This window comes from Mus caroli, unplaced genomic scaffold (genome assembly GCF_978045245.1).
Source record: "Mus caroli unplaced genomic scaffold, Mus_caroli_1 scaffold_6, whole genome shotgun sequence".
Lineage (NCBI taxonomy): Eukaryota > Metazoa > Chordata > Mammalia > Rodentia > Muridae > Mus > Mus caroli.
Window position 1 is genome coordinate 57,625,139 of NW_028227261.1, and position 20,979 is coordinate 57,646,117.

The following is a 20,979-nucleotide window of genomic DNA, read 5'->3' on the forward strand; positions in this document are numbered from 1 at the left end:
ATAATGACACCACCTTCAGGCCAAGAAAAGAACTCTGAGATTGAAAAATTATGCTAGTGTAGTGATTTGAATAAGAACGACCCCCATTGGCTTATATATTTAAATGCTTAATCATCAGGGTATGTTTGAAAGGATTAGAAGGATTAGGAGGCATGGTCTTGTTGGAGGAAATGTGTCACTGGGGGTAGGTTTTGAAGTTTCAAAAGCCTATGCTACACCCAATCTCTCTCTGCCTGAGGACCAACACATAAAGCTTTCTCCTGCTCCCGTGCCTGCCTGTATGCTGTCAAGGATCTCCACCATGATGTCAATGGACTAAACCTCTGGAAGTGTAAGCAAGCCCCCCAATACATGCTTTCTTCTTTTCTTGATCTTGGTGTCTCTTCACAGTAATAAAACATTGATTAAGACAGGAAGTGTTTTGATCTCGAGTATGAAAAGTACATTTCTGCCACTTAAGCCAATCTTACTACAGTATTCTGTATATGTGAATAAATTTTTATTTTCATTTGTTACTCCTGGAAAACTTTTTAGGTAGATACTTTGAAGTATCTTCAGAGAGAATGATATAGCCTGTGAAGAAATACAGCTTTAGTTATCTTTAGCTTTAGCTATGATAGCCTGTTGAACTAAACTGTAACCTTAGGTGCTGGGAACTGAACCCAGTTCTTCTGGAAGACTACCAGGAAATCTTAACCACCAACTCACCTTTCCAGCCCCATGGTATCAATTTATAGAAATTAAAATGTAATTTTTGCTCTTATTATTTGAATAAATTTGGGGAAAAACCACACAGTTTTTCCTGTCTTTTGAAAGTGGATAGCACAGCGTCTATGAATGATCTCTGTGCTATAGGCCTCTCGTGAAGAATGTAGGAAGGAAAGATGCTGTCTGCAGTGTAGGGAAGTTGGCTCAGTGTTTTACTATTGCTAAGTCTTTCTTGGTAGAAAACCTGGGGCTCAGATTGTCCTGGCATGACTAGAACTCCTGTCTTTTAGCAGGGACTAGGTGGACCTGGTCAATACACAGAACATGGCATCCACCTGAGACATGTGCACAGAGGAAAGACTGTGTGACATGACTGGACAGCAACCACCTGTAAGCCAGGGACACTTAATTTCAGAAAAATCAAATCTGCCAACCTGGGTTTAGACTTTCAACTTCATGACCTGTAATAAAATAAATTTCTATTTCATCCCCGGGGCTGTGGTCCTTTGCTAGGAATACAGAGAGATGGAATTGAAGTTAACAGGAGGCAGCACCCTTTGTCAATGCCAGTACACCCCAGTAAATGAGCAGTCTTCAGAATCCAGGCCCAGATTAATAGGCAGAGGACAAATGGTCAAGTAGACAAATGCAAAGAGAAGAAGAATTCACCATTATTTCTGTCAGGAAACAAGTAAGTCATTTCTTGGGGGAGACTTGAGCTTCCATCTCTCCCTCCCTGCTTGTACCAACCTCCAGGTTCATCCTTCTGTTACTTACAGGTCAGCATCGTCTCAGAGCATCCAGGCTGATGACTCGAGACGAGCATGTGCAGATTCTCTGCCTTCATTGATCTGCACGTCAGAGCTAGGCAAGGAAGGGATGATTTAACGCCCGTTTTCCAAGAATGACGGATCCTTTTTTCAGCTCTCACCAAGGATCAGACAAAGGAAACGGGTTTCACCTGTAACAGGAGGGGCTGTGTTAGACAGCAGGGAGATTTATCAGGCAAGGAGGCTGAGCACCCTGGAGTGAGTTATAGTCTTGCCTTACCTGGAGATCTTCAAAGTAAGATATACTTCCTCTGACAGGCACACTCAGGGGCGGTGCTAGGGTGGGATGCCTTGCCGGAGGCAGGGAAATGGACTCCAGCGACCTTTGAAGGTTGAGTCCAGCCGTCTGAGTCCAGGATAAACTAAGATGGGAAAATTTATGGTTTTGACATCCATCATGTGAGTGACTGTGAGCCTCTGTTGTTTCAGAGGAAAGAAGACTCCGGCTTGACTGCTCTATCCGTCAGGGTTCCGGCAGGAAACAGATGGCATAGTCAATCTAAAATGATTTGAGGAGGATTTAATAAAGACACTATTTACAAAGGTCTGGGCACGATGATGTAGATTATATAGGACAGGGCAGTACTCCAAGCCTCTTAGTGCCTTCATTGGGATACAGAGAATATCAACTATCTTGAGAGAACCTATAGTGTTCTATTGAGGAATGCTGCCAGCTAGAGTAGTCCCAGGGCCAACTCCCTGGAAGAAGTAGTCTGAGAAAACTTGCCTCCCTCTCACCAATCTACTCAAAGGTTTCACTTGGTGGCATCAAATGGAAGTCTGATGTAGAGTAAGCCCATTGGCTTGGACTAAACCAGCTGGCATCCAGAGTGAACAGCAGTTTGGGAACAGGTGAGAGGAGATTTGGAGAGGTGAATAGATTTCTTCTCCCCTTCTACCACAGGGCGCCTCTTGTTTGCTGAGCAGACTTCCATTGCCTAAATGCAAATGACACATGTACATGATACCATGAGCCTCTGAGTGGTCATTGAGATCAGACTCAATGAATTATTAAAATAAACAAGACATTAAAGTTACTAAACTGTCTTCGTCTGTGTACTCATCAGAAAAATGTGGCTAAGCCTGGGGTTGGAATAGATATGCAAGTTCATGGAAATATTGAAGATAATATACAGTGTCAAGGGGGCTCACTCAGGCATGTAAGCTGTTATTATGATGATTATCCTTCTTAGTATGCATGTCTCTTAGTCAGTCTCTCAGGATTTTTCTCATATCTGAAGACTTGGAAGGGCTATCTGCTTTCTGCAGCTGCCTGCTATGGCTTGAATATGTGTCCTAGAAGTTGGAAACTAAATGCTCAGTCTATGATATTTGAAGTTGGAGTTTTTGAAAACCATTTGGGATTAAATGAGGATGGGACACCTACACTGGCACTAGTGGCTTTTCACAAAGGACAAGAGACCCAAGCTAGCTTTCTGGCTCTGTTTTGCTGTGTAATAAATTCCCTCTGCTGTGCCCTGATGCACAGAAGCTATTCATCAGAAGCTAACACCACATGATCAGACTTCCCAGCCTTCAGAACCATGACTAAATACATTTCTACTTAAAAAAATTAATTATCTAGCCTTAGGTATTTTGTTATAGCAACAGAGAGCACAGAAGGACACAATTTCTCTTTTCCAACCCCCTGTTTCTTAGCACCAGTTATGTGCCTGGTTCTTTTAAGGCACATAACTGGTGCTAAGAAATTTGGTCTGCATGCCTGCTTCCTCTTCTGAACTTTGCCCTCTCCTATGGTTATATTGGTTTTTATCCCCTTTGATAGCTTCAAATTCTGATACATAGGAGATAGTTGATAAAATTTGTTGTGTGATCCAGGCATCTTTGAGGATCCAGCAGCTATAGTGGCTGAGCAGAGAATTCATCTCCAGAGTGTTTGAGCAGAATTACTTATCTTGTTCTCTTTTAAGGTAAAGCTGGCTTAAAGAAAGTATCATCAGAAAGGAACAAAAGAAGACAGAGGTCTTACCATTTTTTTTTTTTTTTGGTTTTTTCGAGACAGGGTTGAGGTCTTACCATTTACTGGACTCTCGGATTCTCCTCTCTCTGTCAGAGAAAAGACACTCTTCAGTGGTATGGCTGGCAATGAGAGTTTCTGAAGCATATTTTCCTTGGGTCCAGTGATTATTTTCCACCCAGAGTCTTCAGAGTCAGAACCTAGTGCATTTTATGAATAATACACAAGAAAGCTTTGAGACTTCATCCTATTGGGTCAACTCCAAAGTCAGGAACAGGATTCTGGCTTAGTGTTAGAACATGTTGTCTTAGTTTCTTTCCTAATGCTGTGAAATAACACTATAAACAAGGCAACTTATAAAAGAAAACATTTAATTGGGGCTAATGATTCCAGAGAGAGAGAGAGAGAGAGAGAGAGAGAGAGAGAGAGAAGCACTAACTGGGAATGGCATGAGCCTTTGAAATCTTAAAGCCTACCCACAGTGATACCTCTTCCAGCAAGGCCACACCTCCAAATTCTTCCCAAACAATTCCACCTTTTTTGGAACCCCATCCACAAAAGCTCTTTGGTACAAAAAACAAAAAACAAACAAAAACAAAACAAAACAAAAAAAACAGGTCTTCAGCACATTATTACCAAGAAAATACAAAAGTTGACGGGGCATTGAATCCAAGTTTCTTCATATATGAACCTTACTTGGTTCTTTACTTTGACAAGTCATTAAAAATTAAAAATAGAAAATATATGTATAGATATTTTTGCCTGCTTGTGTGTCTGTGCACTATATGTATTCAGCATCCTTAGAGGCCAGAATAGGCAGTGGATCCCTTGAAACTGGAGTTACAGATAGTTGTGATCTGCCATGTGGGTGATGGGAGTTGAATTTGAATGTTCTGAAGACCAGAAAGTGCTCTTAACTGCTGAGACATATTGCCAGATTCCAAATCATTAAAAAAATTGAGACATTTGCAAGTATTTTAATACAGATAACTGATGCTATCAAGAAATTTTATTAACATTTTGAATTATAAAAATAGTATCTCTACATTTCATAAAAGAATCTTGTCTTTTGGGGATGTAGTCACAAATAGAAATGGAATTACATACTAACTGAGATTTGCTTCAGAATAATCTGAACATGGATAGAAAGAGGAGAAAGGGCAGACAGGCCTATGTTGATTGTAAATCGATAGATTGTAGATAAGTATTAGTTTATTTGTCAATTCTAATTTTATAAACACATGATATTTTTCTATAATGAAAACTGCAATGTGAGCCAGATATGCAACCCATCTATTCAAAATGCTGAAGTGGGAATACTACAAATTGGAGGTCCTCTTAGGCTGTAGAGTATGTTCAAGGTTAGCCTGAGCTAGCCTGGGCTAGCCTGGGCAAATTGGTGAGATCCTGTCTCAAAATAAGAAATGAGAAAAGGTTTGGAGAGATAGCTGAGTGGTAGTGCATGTGTTTATCATGAGTGAGGGTCAAGGTTCAATTTCTAGCAACACACACACACATACGGACACACACAGACACCCAGACACACACAGATACACACACACACACACACACACACACACACACACACACACACCAGAAATAAGCATAATTTGAATAGGCCTTGTCCAAAAGGATGAGGTGCTCGAGTCTGAATGCTGGTAAGCTTCATGAGGAGACAGGACAGGCATGGTGGTCTGGGAGAGGGAGAGCATGAGAGACATGGAGAAGAGGAGTAATGAATGTAGTGTTTCTTTGGGAAAGATGGATGGACTTCTCTGGGGGAAAAGAAGTGGCTTGATTGACATAAGGTGGGCACCGATGACACCAGATTAAGCAGCATGTGCATGCAATGGGCTAGTAGAAGCCAGCGTGCCTGCTGTTTTATTAGCAGTGCTGGCTGAACAGGACTGGATGCATTCTGAATGTGCTGGATGCAAAGCCAACATGGGTTGGAGTGATGCAATGCAGAGATAGATGATACTTTCTCCGTTACAAAACAAAGGAGGCCCTGCTTTCTGCCAGTGTTCAGTGGGACCTTTCCTACTTAGCCATGTTCATTTTTACCAAGGAGCCAGAACTTGAAGGTTCAACAATGATGACTGACACAGCTTCTGTCAGGCTCATTTTCCTGCAGATAAGAATCAGTTACTCTGTTGGCCAAGGCTATCCAGGAAGATGGAACCTGGGCCAGGGATGCCCTGGAGCTGGATTCTCTCAAGTCTGCTCCATGCTTGATGCTCGCCTTTCCCAGTGCTTTCTCACTTGTCTTTACTGCACTCTTTGGACTTCTTTCTCCAGGAAGAGAGACGTTACTGTATTCACTTGGCAGGTGAGGAAACTGAAAATCAAGGTGAGAAATAATGTGTTTAATATCCCGTGGCTAATGAAAGAAGGGAGTGGGATTCTCTCCAGTTCCTTGGTTTCTTTGATCTGTTTTTTCCTCCTGTTTCTCCCCATCTCATTCCTCCTCTTCCTCCTGCTTCTCCTCATCTGTTCACCCTCTCCCCATTGACCCTCTTGAGACAGGATGTGTGTAGTTCAAACTAACTACAAACTCATAATCCTCCTGTCTCTGTCTCACAGACTACAGCCTTGTATTACCTCACCTAGGGGGACTCTGGTTTTATGCTTAGCTTCTCTCTGTAATATCTCTGTCCTCCAGGATGTCAAGGCTACTTTCTTCCAGGTTGAACCACATGATATTAGGTTCTTACATGACTAGTACTCTGCTGGGTGATCTACTTGCATCAGTTGTTTTCAATCCTTCTCATGGTCTCTGACTGTAGGCACCACACCTTTTTCCATTTTGTAGATGGAAAAACTGAGGCCCTTACTACAGCAGAGTTCAGAAAATAAGATATCAAGATGTAAACCCTAGACTACATTTCTTGGGATACCTTTTCCTGCTTAGTTGAGGTAGGCTTCAGAATTCAGCCAAATGGCGGCCTGGGAATGAACAAGAAGACTTGCATTACTGTGCACTGAAATCTTTACCGGGGGTCCTTTCTTTGGTGATGGCATTTACAATATGCTAGGCTAAACACATTTTAATTCATCAGATATCTATAATGATCCTATAATAATCATTCTCATCTAACCAATAGGAAAACTGAGGCACCAGCCAATGCCATAGAGCTAATAAAATGGAGAGCTAGGAGTTACCTGGGTCAGTTTGGTACTTGATTCCACGGTCTTGATTACAGTGTTGTCCCATGTCCAAGTGCTGTGTTGCATACCACCTAGATGATTTGGGTTGACTTAGATTTCAGTTTCATGAGGCCAAATTATAAAGATCAATGTGATTGGGGACTGATATGATTTAACTTAAACTCTAAGGCAAGTACTATAAAGTTGCTCAATTAACTTGAGTCAGGAATGCTTCGTAAGGACTGACTGTGCCTCTTCAATAGTTGCAGTCAGAGCCGAATACTAAATGTGAGGTGATAAATCAGTCATCTAAACTGCTTGGCATGTGAGCATTTATGTCCTATTTTGTCTCTACTATGTTTACTTATCTGCATTCTACTGTGAACCTGCACTCATTGCCTGTCACCTCTCTGCCACTCTGACTTCAACGTTCTTCTCCACTCAGCTTAATCTTTGTCTCCCCAGCTCATGACTAGTCCTGTTCTCTAGCCTTCCTATGATTGGCTTTGACCAATGAAATGTGAGCCAAAGTGGTGGGAGTCTATTCCAGATGTTAAAAGCTATTATGAATCCTGCCAATACCTCCCGCAATGGTCAAACACTATCTGTTTTCTGTCTAGCGTCCTAGAATGAGGCAATCCTGTGCAGAGGTCTCAGGCTACCCACAAGAGACGTGTAAAGTAAGATTAAAATCTTCATTGCTGTGAGATGTGGGGTTATTTCTTTGATAGTATACACAAATCTAATGAATAGATAAGATTTTATAAGCTGCTGTGGTTTGAAGGCAAAATGTTCCCCTGCAGGCTCTTGTTTTGAATACTTAGTCCCCAGTTTGGGAACTTGGTGTTTTGAAGGCCCCAGGGTCATTAGGTGTCATGGCCTGGCTGGTAGAAGTAGGATGCTTGAGGACTTTGAAGGCTATACTTTCCCTGGTGCTGTTCTCTGCTGTTTCCTGGTCCATTGTGATTCGAGGGGTCTCTGATTCACACACTCCCACCACCAAGAGTCCCACCCTGCCTTCCACAGTTTGACATATGGGAGTCCTGACAAAACTATGAGCCCAAACAAGTCTCTACTGTTTCTGCCACATGTCATTTCAAAGAGATGAGGACAGTAATGAGTGTGCTTTAAGAGGGGGAAAACTCATTATGTGCTGCAAGCACATGCAGTGTCCTGACTTCAAGGTCAAACTCCCTGTTGCACCAGAGAGTTTCCTTTCTTCAGTTTAATACACCTTCCCTGGGGTCCCAGATAGGTGTAAGCTCCCTTTGAATGCAGGTACATTTTACACAGTGTTTCCTTCCTGCTCATTATGCAAGAGTCTCATTCCCTCTTTCGTTTGTCAGTTATTATCTGTGACACTGGCCTCAGTGGCCTTCAGAACAATGTGAAGACTCATCATGACTGTGGCGCTGGGCTAATTTGAGTGGACTTTCTTTTCTTTTCTTTTCTTTTTTTTTTTGACTACTAGACCACATGGCTCAGAAGAACAGATTCCCAGTTTTTTGTTTACTTACTAGTCTTAGCATTGGCATAGTTTCTGGCACATAGTAGGCACTTCACCAGTATTGCTGGTAAGCAGTTAACAGAATGAAGATCTGGTGATTACAGGAAAAATGTAGGCACCTGACTTCTCAGATTGGAATTACACACAGATGATTATTCTTTGTATGACTTCCAGTTATTAATCTCTGTTCAGGAGCCTCATCTATAAGAGGATAAAAACTAGACTCACCTCACAGTGTGGCATCAAGCTTTAAAAAAATAGGTTAAATGTGTGTACTCCTAGTTTGTGTCTCTCCCTGCCTAGCTCACTGGTTCATACTCTGCCGGTAAGGCTGGGACTGATAGTTTTCTTGGTTCAGTTTCCAGACTTTCTAAATGGCTAGCTACTACTAGTTCCAGCCAAGGAACTAGTACAAGGAACTAGTACTAGGAACACTGGTGTGAGCCAAGAGGAGGAGAGAGAGGAGAGAGCTCGCTGCCCACAGTGTGGTGACAACACTGTGCTGTCCACAGTGTTGCAGTAGGTAGGGATGTGCAGCACTCTTCAGCTGCTTCCAGGATCCCCAGCTCCAGCTAGTCCTTACTCCATAGACACCTCAGCTTCATCCCGATTTCTAGCACCAGCCATTCATCTTCTCCTAGAGCTCCTAGTACCAGCCATGTAGTATTTCCTCTCTGATGGTGCGTGCCTGTATACCCCAAAATGATACAAGTATTAGCCATGTGTATTCTACCCTTAGTTCCTGATCCTGTCTCCTTGTATCTCTCGGGATCCATGGCTGGTGGCTGTGCTCTCTAGTTATATAGTCCAGGGCCATTTGGATCCCCTCCCCTCTTGGGATCCACTTCCTGACTCCCATAGCAAAAAACAGATCACACAGGCAAGCATAGCAGACACACAGGAAGCTCCAGGTGGGATCTGCAAGGTTGCATTGGTCCAGGCAGGTAGAAGGCCAACAACACTCTCCTTGGAACCCTGTGAAAGACCCTATGCACCTAGAATCTGTCAAGGTGAACGCAGAAAGCCTGACTTTTGGGGAAAGCACCAGCCCACAACACAGCTTACTCACCCCAGGCATTGTGTACACAGCAAAAGAGGACACGACTTCCGTAGCATTAGCAATTTTTTTTTTATTTTTCCTTTTTTGTTGCATAGGAAATGCAGTACTTGCTTCCAGTAATTGTATTGTAATGTGAGAAGGTGGTAGCACTAACGGTTGAATACAAGAGTTAAACTAATCCACACCAGCACAAAAACCCTGTGGAGATTTAGTTGATAAGAATGGACGCCCACAGTGATTCTCAACCAATTACAAGTTTTCACAGAACACAGTAAACGAAAAGGGTAACTATGAGAGTCAATACACATATGCTAGAGGCACAGGGGGCCCGGCTCATAAAAACAATTTCAGACCAAGTTATTAACACGGGGCGTTTCGTTTCACAAGAGATCTCTTTTTCCATCATTTGAAGTTTTTAATCCTTCCCCCCACAATTTGAAAAGAAACCAGAGGCACTCTGAGCAGACTTGTTTTTTCTTTTTTCATGTGTGATGGGAAAGGTATGTAGGAGAAGCAGAGAAGGAACCATGGACTGGGCCTTGACAGCCTTCCTAAGGACCTACTGGGACCTGCTGGCACTCCTCTAGCCTGGCTGGCACCTCGGTGGCGAGGCAGCCGAGTTCAGCGGAGAGACAATGGTCTGAGGGAGAAGAGAGCTGGCAGCCCCCTTACTGCATTCTGACATGGCCAGACGTCTAAGACCTTTAGTGGACAATAACAGGTTAAAAAAGAAAAAAAGCAAATTTACAGACCATGACCAAGAAAAAAATTAAAAAACAAGAGCAGTACAATTTGCAGTCAAAGCAAAGAGAAAACAAGCTTTAGGCTTTTGGAAAAGCTGAGCGTTGAACGGCAGGAAGGATGCTCTGTTTCTCAGACACCACTTGCCTTTGAAACCACGGGAGAGACAGGAATCTTCACATTTTAAAGTTTGTGATACTTTCTGCCATGAGCTTGCTCTAGTTAGATCAGAGGTAGCACTTCTCCTGTATCCTCTTGTGGTCCAGACACATTTTACACAGTTAGTGTTTCAGTCCAAACAGCACAGTGAGTCCACATGTAGGATGCCTGACACACAGAGGGTGCATCCATGTGCTGTATCCCATACTTAAGTTCCCCTTAGCCTTGTGAGCCTTACTGGGATCTAGTCCCCATATAGGATCCCTCCAACATCCTTAATGCAACCTTTGGGAGAATGAAAGGCAGATGGGCGCTAGTGGGGGGGGGTTAAACAAAGGAAATATTCAATTTGGGAAGCAAATAGGTCCAAATTTAGAGAGAGAGAGAGAGAGAGAGAGAGAGAGAGAGAGAGAGAGAGCAAGCATATTTTTTAAAATCCCGTGTTAATAGCAAACTTCTTTCTTATGAATCGGGCCCAAAGTTTGTACAGAGTTATATTTTTGAAGAAAATATTGCATCTGTGCATGTAACTAAATAGCTACGTGATTTCTTAAAGTTCTTTTGTTTTGTTTTGTTTTTCTTTTTACTACGAGGAAGTCTGGTGTGAGACAGATCAAGCATGGGTACACTGTCCATTAAGGTTCTTCCGTGTCGTCTAGCTTCTCTCGAGGGTCAAGAAAGTGACTCTCACTTGGAAACATTCTCAGAGTGGTTTTGCAGCAGAGTTCTTGAAATTCAAATGGTAGTTTTGAGACAAAAATCTCACCAGATATTGATTTCTAAAATCAAACACCCATGCTTGTCCCTTAGGAGAAACAAAAGAAAACAAAACAAAACAAAAAACAAAACAAAAACAAAAAACAACAACAAAAAAATGAAAACACACACAAGTAATACTGAATTTAAGTAAGTGTACACCTCCAAGATCCTGACGACAGCTGGAAGGAAGACCGAGTTCACGTTCTCAGTGAAATACCTCAAACCTAGCTGATAAGAACCGAGGCAGAAAAAAAGTCTAACAGAACTCTGAGTAATATCATACAGTCACTAAGCATTATGGGATAGCATGCATAATATTGTACGGTTATTTTACATCACCTATACCAGAGGTCCTGACTGACAGACAGCGAAGGCTACCGGTGTAGAAAAGTCTTACTTCAGAAGAGCAGTATAATACAGGTTTCACAGGCACTACATTTTAATATATCAGGTATTATGCTGGTTTTCTTATAATTCTTTCTGTCCTAAAGCTGGCATTATAACAATGACCAAAAAGGCAAGGATTGAAGTAAACGGAAAGTAGATACCAAAGTTGATATAGTTTTTTTTTCTTCTTCAGATAGATTAGTGCATAGTTCTCATGCAGGTAAACACTGCTATGCATTTACGCTGTTGGGAAGCAGAGTGAACTGAGCCCGAGGTGTCACATTCCTGTGAATCATTTTGTCAGCCTGTAATAGCACCATGTAATGGATTTGCATTAAACATTAAATTGATTTCAGAACTGGTGACACAGTATTCACTACAGTTAAGTGCTATGGAATAGCTTCAATATACCTGCTATATATCAAAGCAATTTTCATCCCACTGCTTTTTGTTTTATTGGAAAAAATAAAGGGGAAACATTCATGACACTAATTGGATGAATGCACAGCCTCGGAGGTGGAGAAGGCAGAGTAGGTTACTGTCGAACAGCACGAGCATGCATTGACTTCAAGACAAAATGGCCTCCGAAGGCGATGGGAAAGGAAAGCCATGCCAGAGGGGCAGAGCTAGCAGCCTCTGGGAGTGTCTAGGATGGACTGGCGGGCAGGCTAGAAGGCACCACCCCAACTCTCCTTATTGACCACACGTCTTGTGTTTTACAACAGTTCAATGGAGGCCTGCTACCAGAAACCAGAAGGGAAGAAGAAGCAAAGGAAAACCAGAGAGACAGACAGACAGAGAGAAAGAGAGAAGGAGACAGGGAGGGAAGGAGGGGGGAGAGACGGGGGACTGTGGGATAAATTCTGATGTAAAAAAATATCAAATGACAGTCTTAAAGACCAGTCCCCATCAAAACCAAACAACGAAACAAACAAAAATCCCCAACCCAACAACAATAACAACAAAAAACAAATCACGGGAGAAAATGTTTTCCTTTGCAAATACCTCATGATATGGTTGTTGTAGAGCTTGAAGCACACGAGGATAGAGATTTGGGAAGGTGAAAGACAGTAGTTTTGAGATGGAGTTTGCATATTCTTGTGGGCTGACTGAATATAGCACAGCGTGACTAGAAAGTTGGATCCTGCGCTCTTGGACTGTTGGGAAAGGAAAAAAGGAAGCACGGAGGATTGAGGCTGGAGGGCCTGTGGGAGGCCATCCGGATGGTGGGGAGTGAGCCCTGCGTAGGCAGTGAGCTTCTAGATGTCATGCCAGGCAGTAAAGAGACAACCTCAGTGGGAAGAGAAGGGCTGGAGGATGGGAGAAGGGCACCAGAGAAGACTTCTGCCCAGGACAGTTTAGAAAAGGAGCTTTGTGGTGGCCAGGAGAGGGGCCAAGGGAGAACATTTATTGGAAAAATGCTGAGAGTTAGTCTTGTGGTACCTCTGACTTCAGTTCCCAAAGACAAAAAATGGGGGTGGGGAGGAGCCATTTGAGGGACCATCTTTGCCAATCGTGTTAATGCCATTTGATGGGAGAGAAAAAAGCAATTCAACATGTCTCAGAATCAAGTCTGGGTCTTCCAATGCTGACAGCTCTTGGGGCTGTCTGTCTCTATACTCCTGTAACAAAGCCTTCCTCAAGCACCTTGGCTCAGCTCTTGCCCTAAACTGCCTTGGTTGGTATTGCCTTTGCTTCCTGCTTGATGACAACTGAAGTACAGTTTCCTGCTGCTTTCTTGACAATGAAGCATGAGCAGACCAGAACTATTGAATTGACTACTTAACCCTCGTTTGCTGTCACCCTATGCTGCCTCCACAGTGGTTGAGAGCCTTTAAAAACATTTTTTTTCCTCCTGCAAATCTGTTCAGAGTTCCCTACTTTTAGCTTCATTAAACCTAATACAACAAAATACCTTCAAAAGTACAGCACACCTCTAACGTCCATTTGTAATGGTTCTTCAGTAGACCTACACTTCTCAAGCATAGGCATATGCTATACCATTGGCAGAAAAATAATTGCATTTAAATACTTTAAAAATAGGAAAAAAAAACCCAAACCAACCGAACAAAAAGAGAAACGGGAAAGTTTTAAACTTAATCCCGTTCCCACAAGGAGGTGGAGGAGGAAGAAGAAGCAATGCTATCTATGAACGCTGCCTTTGTAAGGAACAATCAGAAATTTCACTAGGCTAATTTGACAGAAATTTTTCCTCATTTAGACAACATTACAAAAGTCCTGCATTATAAAATAGGGTAGAATAAATCAGTGTGATCAATAAAACTATACAACGATACAAATTACATTTCTTCTGAGTGGGCAGTTTATTCTCTCTTTGCAGTCGAGACTACAACATGCTCACTAAAAACAACTAGAACTGCCCAAACTATTGCTTAGTTTGTTTTGTTTAAAAAAAGGGTGCAATTTTATTGTATATACAACCAATTTACTGGTAATACCTTGGCATTTTGCAAGGTTCTGACAAAATGTTTGTCTAGGCTTTTTTCCCTTCACTGTGAAGCACTGAAAGCTGCTATTTTTTCTTTCTTTTTTTTCTTTCTCCTTTTTTTTTTTTTAGTGCACATATGTCATAATAAAGTAATGCCCAGCTAAGTGCTATAGGGAAGGCAAAGTCTGCTGCTGGCTATAGGAAGTGACACCATACACTGACAATCACACCATACAACAGCGCCAAACGACTATACAACCACTTATCAGACACATATGAAAATCCAAAATGTTTTATTTTATTTTTTTTCCTTAAATAGAGATAACCAGTAAACAATTTTCAGAACTTGGAAGTTTAAAAACGTGCATATAAAAATGGGCATTATGTACTTTTTATTGAATGTGGATTGACTGCCGTCTGCTAAGAAAAGTGGGTGTGGGGGTCTGAAGAGAAAGGAAGTTGTCTTTTTTTTTATTTTTTCTCTTTTTTTAAGGCTTGCTTGTGAAAGGAACAGTTGTAAAAACAAAATTGCTTGAAGCAGGGTCAGCTTAGTGCTTCACAGTTTGGCTGCTTCTCTAAGAGGAGCCCTTCCTGCGCACGTGCATCAAAAACCACAGAAAATACAAAGACAGACACCTAAAACCCACTGCGTCATGTGCAGCACTGACTTTGGTCAAATAAAAAAAAAAGAAAGAAAGAAAAATTAATACTTGCTAAGCTTTTCTACATGATATAAGCAGGTATTGCATATTTTCATATATCTGGGGGGGGGGCAGGGATAAAGGAAGACTCCAAATAAATTGAAAAAAAAATGCAGCGACATCCCAAATACTGACGTTGTAAGCATCTACAGAGCTCAGAATAGCACTGCCACTGACCACACAGGACACTCAAGACTACGCCTGTCTGCGGAACAGCTAACTTTCTATTTAGGTCTCGATGTTGAAACTGACGATGGCTGACATAAAGGTTAACATTTACAGAAAGTGTCTCCGAATGCTTGAGTAGGGAAAAAAACCCCTTCAATTGAGGAGCATGTGCAACAATTCCACAAATAATCACTATCCAGGGCAAGGCACATTGATATGGAATTTCTGTTTTCGTGCAAATTAAGGAAAAAAATAAAAACAAAACAACATCGTTTGGGGGTGGGGGTGGGGTTAGGTGAGGAGCAAAGTGTCTTCCCGGGAATTTCAGTCACTTGATTGTATAGGACAGTAGTTGAGCCCTTCTGAAGGGCTGAGACAGTTTAAAGGCAAGTGCCTAGAGTGGGGTTACAATATTGTCTTAATGCACTCTACTTTATCCTACATTAGCTATATAAAAATTAGTTCCTAACACTAGAACATGCAGAGAGACTTCCTCTGGTCGGCAGGCCTTGCCGACCAGAACACATATATATGTATAGTATAGGAAACCGTGACATTGCATGGGAAGCAAGGGTGCTTCGCTGTCTGGTAGAAAAATCACTTGCATTTTTTTTGTTTGTTTGTTTATTTGTTTCTGCTTTTTTTTTTCCTTTTTGATTTTTTTTGTCTTTTTTTTTGTCTTTTTTTTTCCCTTAAACATAAGATACAAGACATCTGGGGGGAAGGAGGGTGTGAACTTTTTTTTTTTTTTTCCCCTAACAAGTACTTTGATCTGAATGGGCACACATAGTTGTGTCCTTATCAGTATTCGTGTTATTTTCCCGTAGCCCAGTTCAGGGTTTGCAAAGGGTCTTTGAAACTTCTGGACAATGTCTGGTACAATGAGGCGTTGGATAACCGATAGATCAGGTGTTGCCATACATGTGTAAAATTTTTCAGAATTGGCATAATTCATTATAGTGATTTCTAGCTTATAAAATTAACAGATACCATGATTTCATTTGAGTTATGTGCTTTGATAACAGAAAATAATTAATTAGCATTTAATGTAGTTAACATATTGTGGTAAAAGCACCATTAGATTTGTATTTTTTTTGTATTTTTTTGTTTTTTTAAATTTTCCTTCGGTTTTTTTTAAAGGGATACAAGTTTAACAATAAAAAACATAAAAAGCAAAAATAGCTCCCCTTTTTCTTGCAAGGCTGTTTTTTACCCCAATAATTTAGAGTCCTGGGGTGGGAGGACTTGAAAAACAAAAATAGAATTTTCAACAATCTCTATCTTACAAAGATACTTAGCTATCCAATGAAATTGCACTTCACTCAATTCAAAATTCGATTGTTTTGATTCCTGTCAGTTTCTGTCAAAACAGACCATCTTCCCCATTTCCATGTGAATTTTTGTGTCATTGTTGAAATTGTTGAAAAATGTTTTTTTTTAAATGTAAGTGCAGCATTTCAAAACTTAAGAAAAAAAATAATAATTAAAAAAAAAAAAAAACAACCAAACTGATAGTAGTAGTCTTTGCCGTCTTTTTGGAATTGCTCTGCAACAGGAGTGGATTCACTGTCCTTGCGGGTTGTGTTATGTATGTAACTGCTGACTGCTGAACCAAACCAAACTAAAAGAAAGATCAACTTAACTGCATTTTTTTCCTAATATGTTACAGAAAAAAACAAAAAAACCAACCCCCCCCAAAAAAAAACCCATTGCCCTTTGAGTGTCCTGTAAGTTACAGATCACAGATCTCAGCGACTACAAAAGATTTCATGCTCCAGGTGTCTCCAGATGCTCAGGGAGGGTCACACACCTGCACGGGCAAATTCAGGAAATACTGGGAAAAGGCCAGGCTCCCAAGTGTTACCACAGGAAGTTCGCCAGCGAGGCTCATCCTTCACCAGCCACTTCACCTACTGCTCATGCCACCACTGAAACACTTCAAATGTCACACAGCCCAACCATTTCCAGCACCATATGAGAAATTACGACAGTCCCTAAAGTATTAAAAAAAAAAAACCAAAAAAAAAAAAACCAAAAAAAGAAAAGAAAAAAGAAAAAAAAAAAAAAAGAAAGAATCCCGAAAAGTTATGGCCTTTGCTGTTTGACCACGATGTTTGCTGTTTCCATGTATAAGTTGATTCGAGTTGGTTTCGCTCCCCTTCCACTGACAGTGAAGTTGTAACTGCGCCGGGTTGAGGTTGCGTCCATGTTACAGAGTTGAGAAGGGGTCAGGTGGTCTGTCTGGAGGATGGTGGGATGCTGCAACTTTTATCCCAGGTACCAGGACTGGAAGACAAAAAGAAAAGTCTAATTAAAATGCGGGTGCAGTGCTGGGTGGAGTGGCTCATGGGTAGCTCTTGGCTAGTATGAGCAAGGCCCACAGTGGTCCAGTGCACAAAAACAAAAAGCATTCAATATTGTAAAACTATTTTGAAAGTTGCTCTTTTAACCATGGGATCAGAATTTACCTTGGGAGTTCATGTGGTCGAGGAATGACAGATGATAGTAAATCCCAAGCCACTGAAATTTATCTTATTCCTCTGACATTAAAATTCATTGCCTTTGTGGGTTTTGCCAATGCTTTGCATATATCTTACCAGGTGAAGTCTTTCTGGTCACATGACAGTCAGGTTTTGTAACCCTGTAGTGAGCCAATTAGAAGAGGGCAAGGAACCGGGCTATCTTATTAGTACCTAGCTTAATGCCTGGGAGGGCTCAAGAAAGACAAGCAAATTGGACGGAGTGGCTGAAGGGTGAGCTTGGGGCTGTAGCAAATAGCTATTTCCACGACTTTCTCAATATATTTCTCAGTGAGGTGTAAGTGCTAAGGACAGGTACTAAATGTACAAACACAACATTCTGTAGGTGGCCCGTGATAGCAGTTAAAACAGAAAGGTCTGGTGGAAAACTCATTGGTGACCTGAGGGGTGGAGGTGGGGGGTGGGGTGGGAAGTCAGACTGGCCTCTCCCCTTGCTCCTCATGATGGGTGCAAATCCTTTCTCTCTCTCTCTCTCTCTCTCTCTCTCTCTCTCTCTCTCTCTCTCTCTCTCTCTCTCTCTCTCTCTCTTTCTTTCTTTCCGAGACAGGGTTTCTCTGTATAGCCCTGGCTGTCCTGGAACTCACTTCGTAGACAAGGCTGGCCTTGAACTCAGAAATCCACCTGCCTCTGCCTCCCAAGTGCTGGGATTAAAGGCGTGTGCCACCACCTCCCGGCCAGGTGCAAATCCTTTCAATGGCATATATTTAAAATTCTTTTCTTAGAAAAGATACATAATAAAATAAGATGGCACCTTATGAAGAAAGCACCATTGTGTTCATGGGGACATGAGACCACTGTAGTCCTCGTTCATGTTTCTGTCTACTCAATGTGCCCTTGGAGCTTTCTGCCAGCTGTGGAGCCAGCCTTATGTCCCTTTCAGAAACATTCTTTGTCAACACAGAGAGTTCGCTTAACAAAATGAGCAACTATAGACCAATCTCAAAACTCAAATGAAGCTAAAATTGTATGACTTTTTGTGTGTGTGTGCCAACTTTCTTCTAAGTATTCTGAAGAATTCAATATTTTCATCAGAAAACCTACCGGCTTCGAGGCTGTGAGTTCTGCATTGAAAACATCACCAGGGTTTGAGCCAGTCGGAACTGATTCCGGAGGGGAGGGCTAAAGCTCACTTTTGTCGGGGAGATTCAATTAGGGGAAAGTCGGGACTCCTTTGATCCCAGGGATAAATAGCTAAGTGATAGCTCCATGGAGGTTGGTGTAAAATTTCCTGGTCACACAAGGTACCTTTGATTTCCAAAGGCACTTATAACAAAACAAAACAAAACAAAACAAAACAAAACCTCCTAGCTCAAACCACAGAACTACTCATCCTGTAGACTTGTAGATTTTACTCTCTGACCATGCGCTTCAGAGAACCCAATAAAGCTGCTTATATCTGGAAAAGAAATCACCCTGGCAAGTATGCATGGCTTAAATCTAAGTGGACAAAAGAAAGATCAGTAAGAAGGAAAGGGGAGGGAAGCAGACCTCAAACTGTGTCTGTGTTAAGTTTCCCCCGATCTCTGACACAGATCCACTTTCCATATCTGCTCTTATACAGAACAGTCTCAAACTGAGTGGTAAGTGCTGTTCCCAATCTGTTTGCATGCTTTCTAAGGCAGTTGTGAAATTCTGGACATCTTCAGTGTGGCAGTCCTGAAGCAAAGGCCTGGGACCTGGCGAGTCACCAGGGGGAGCAGTTTTCCATCCCGTAGTTTCTGCACTCAGGGCATTACAAAAATCAGCAGTGCCCTGTACGTACTTCTGCTAAAAAGCAAAGCAAAGCAAAGCAAAGCAAAGCGAAGCGAAGCAAAGCAAAGCAAAGCAAAGCAAAGCAAAGCAAAGCAAAGCAAAGCAAAGCAAAAAAAAAAAAAGTTTCTTCACACATCTTACTATTCAGTGTGTGCCTCGCCCACAAGGTTACCCCAGAGCAGCTCTGTAACCCTTCACTGAAATAGGCTTTATTGATTGCTCTGGGCTATTGTTCTCTTTTCAAGTCCCCCAAGTTCAAGTTCATCCTGGTGTTACATCATGTCTGGTTGCTCTTAGCAACCAGACAGACCCAGACGTGACTATCATTAGCAAGAAACCCGCCACTCTCCTCCCACCAACCTTCCAGTGGCTCTGACGTAGCAGGCCCACTGCAAACACACTGAAGTATTTATTCTGCCTAATTTATGACCTACCCAGCAAGCTAGACCCCTGCTCCAAAAACCAACACTGTTGTATATTTAATTAATCTGTCTTTCTTTGGCATTTGAGAAAGTTAGACAAAGGACTAATTATTGTGTTTCGCTCTCCACACTTTTCTTTTGGGGGGTGAATATTTGCCTGGGAAAGAAAACGAGGAGGCCCGCATTGGCCCCTCCCCTTTTTCTTTCTGCCCTTTTGACATTTCATGAAATACTTTAGCTGCTTAAGGGAGTTAGAAAAAAAAAAAAAAGAAAGAAAGAAAGAAAAAAAAACGCACTGTGAATGTTACTCCTTCTGAGTTGGTATTCAGTAACACAAATCAACTCACGACATGTTTAAATTTAAATGCTAACCACACGCTCTCAGAGTTACTTTAAAGGTTAGTTTTTAATCAATAGAAGTTGCTGACTCTGGGTTTTTGAGCTGCACACTGCAACTCCCGGGCTTTTGTCTAATGTTAAAGCTTGGGAACTTTTTTTTTCCTTGAGATGATTTTAGCAATGATTTGCAGATACTGAGGCTATTGTGCTCCTACCAGCAACATGTCAATAGAGGAGCCAAGTTGCCCTGTGGTGGGCTGTCAATATGACTCCTAAGGCAGGGGTTGGGGGTCTTTAATAACCCGTGAAAAAACCTTAATTAACCCTTTCAGGTCCAAACCAAAACCTATTCTCCCACTTTTCATTCCTGTAATTTGACCATTAGTACTTATTTCAACAACTCACTAATCTTTATGACAATTAACCCAGCTACTTGACCAAGGGCTTCCAGAATGGGAAGTCAGTTAGGGGGAGCCACACACGAACTTCTTTCTCTCTCTTTCTCTCTCTCTCTTTCTTTCTGTTTTTTTGAATGACGTCTCTTAGTAAATGATCTGCAGAAATATAGTAGAGAAGCAATAAGAAATTACTCCATTTTGCCAAGTTTTCTATCTGTCAGTTTGTAGTTGAAGACACTGGTGGTGACAGGTGTGACAACCGCCCACACAGAGGTGCTCCTGGATTTCTCTAAACTTCTGAGAATCGCCTCAGCCCGGTAAGGCAATAGCAGGAAAGGCTCCTTTGCTGTGGCATTTCCCTTTAATTTCGTTACTTGAAAACACAGCAAGTCTGAGAGCACTCACTAAAGGATGATTCTGCACCTTTCTTCTTGGGACAGGAAAACAGAGAGTGAGATGAGAGGGATCCGAGACTGGGGAATACTTGGATTAAATCAAGTCAGTGGGAAAATACTGACACGTGAAGCAAAATTCATCTGTGGAGGGAGAGTCAGGAAATCATCCTCACGTCTGACATCTGCTTGGGTTTCATATGGCCTCTGCCTTCATACTTTATAGGCCCTTAATCTGCCCTACTGTATCCAGGTGACTACAAAGGAATCTCTGTCCCTTATCTGCAGAGAGTGGCAATATTACAGTACTGCATCGGAGGATGTTATCTTGATACATTTACATTGAGGCAGTAAACACTGGGCTTTGATCTATTGCCCCTCCCCCAGCAGGAACATTCAACCACAGTTGATTTGGTGGCCCATAAATCCACACTCCCTCAAAGGCTCTAGTTTCAAGAAATTAGCCAGTTACATTCTCAATGTCCACAGTTTGGGATGAACCAGGGGTGGGAGGGGGAACCCGTCCTCTTTCAGTGTTCAAG

General features: G+C 41.8%; 1 protein-coding gene across 4 annotated transcripts in view; it reads right to left on the reverse strand.

Moving 5' to 3' along the window:
• Positions 1-9,280: 9,280 nt before the first annotated feature.
• Nfia (nuclear factor I A) overlaps positions 9,281-20,979 on the reverse strand; it is a 349,756-nt gene continuing 338,057 nt past the window's right edge. For all 4 annotated transcript variants that reach the window (XM_085839176.1, XM_085839178.1, XM_085839177.1 and 1 more), the window contains one exon: positions 9,281-16,880. In XM_085839176.1, the coding sequence (XP_085695302.1) occupies positions 16,863-16,880 (18 nt within the window). In that variant the 3' untranslated portion in view covers positions 9,281-16,862. The remainder of the gene's footprint in view (positions 16,881-20,979) is intronic.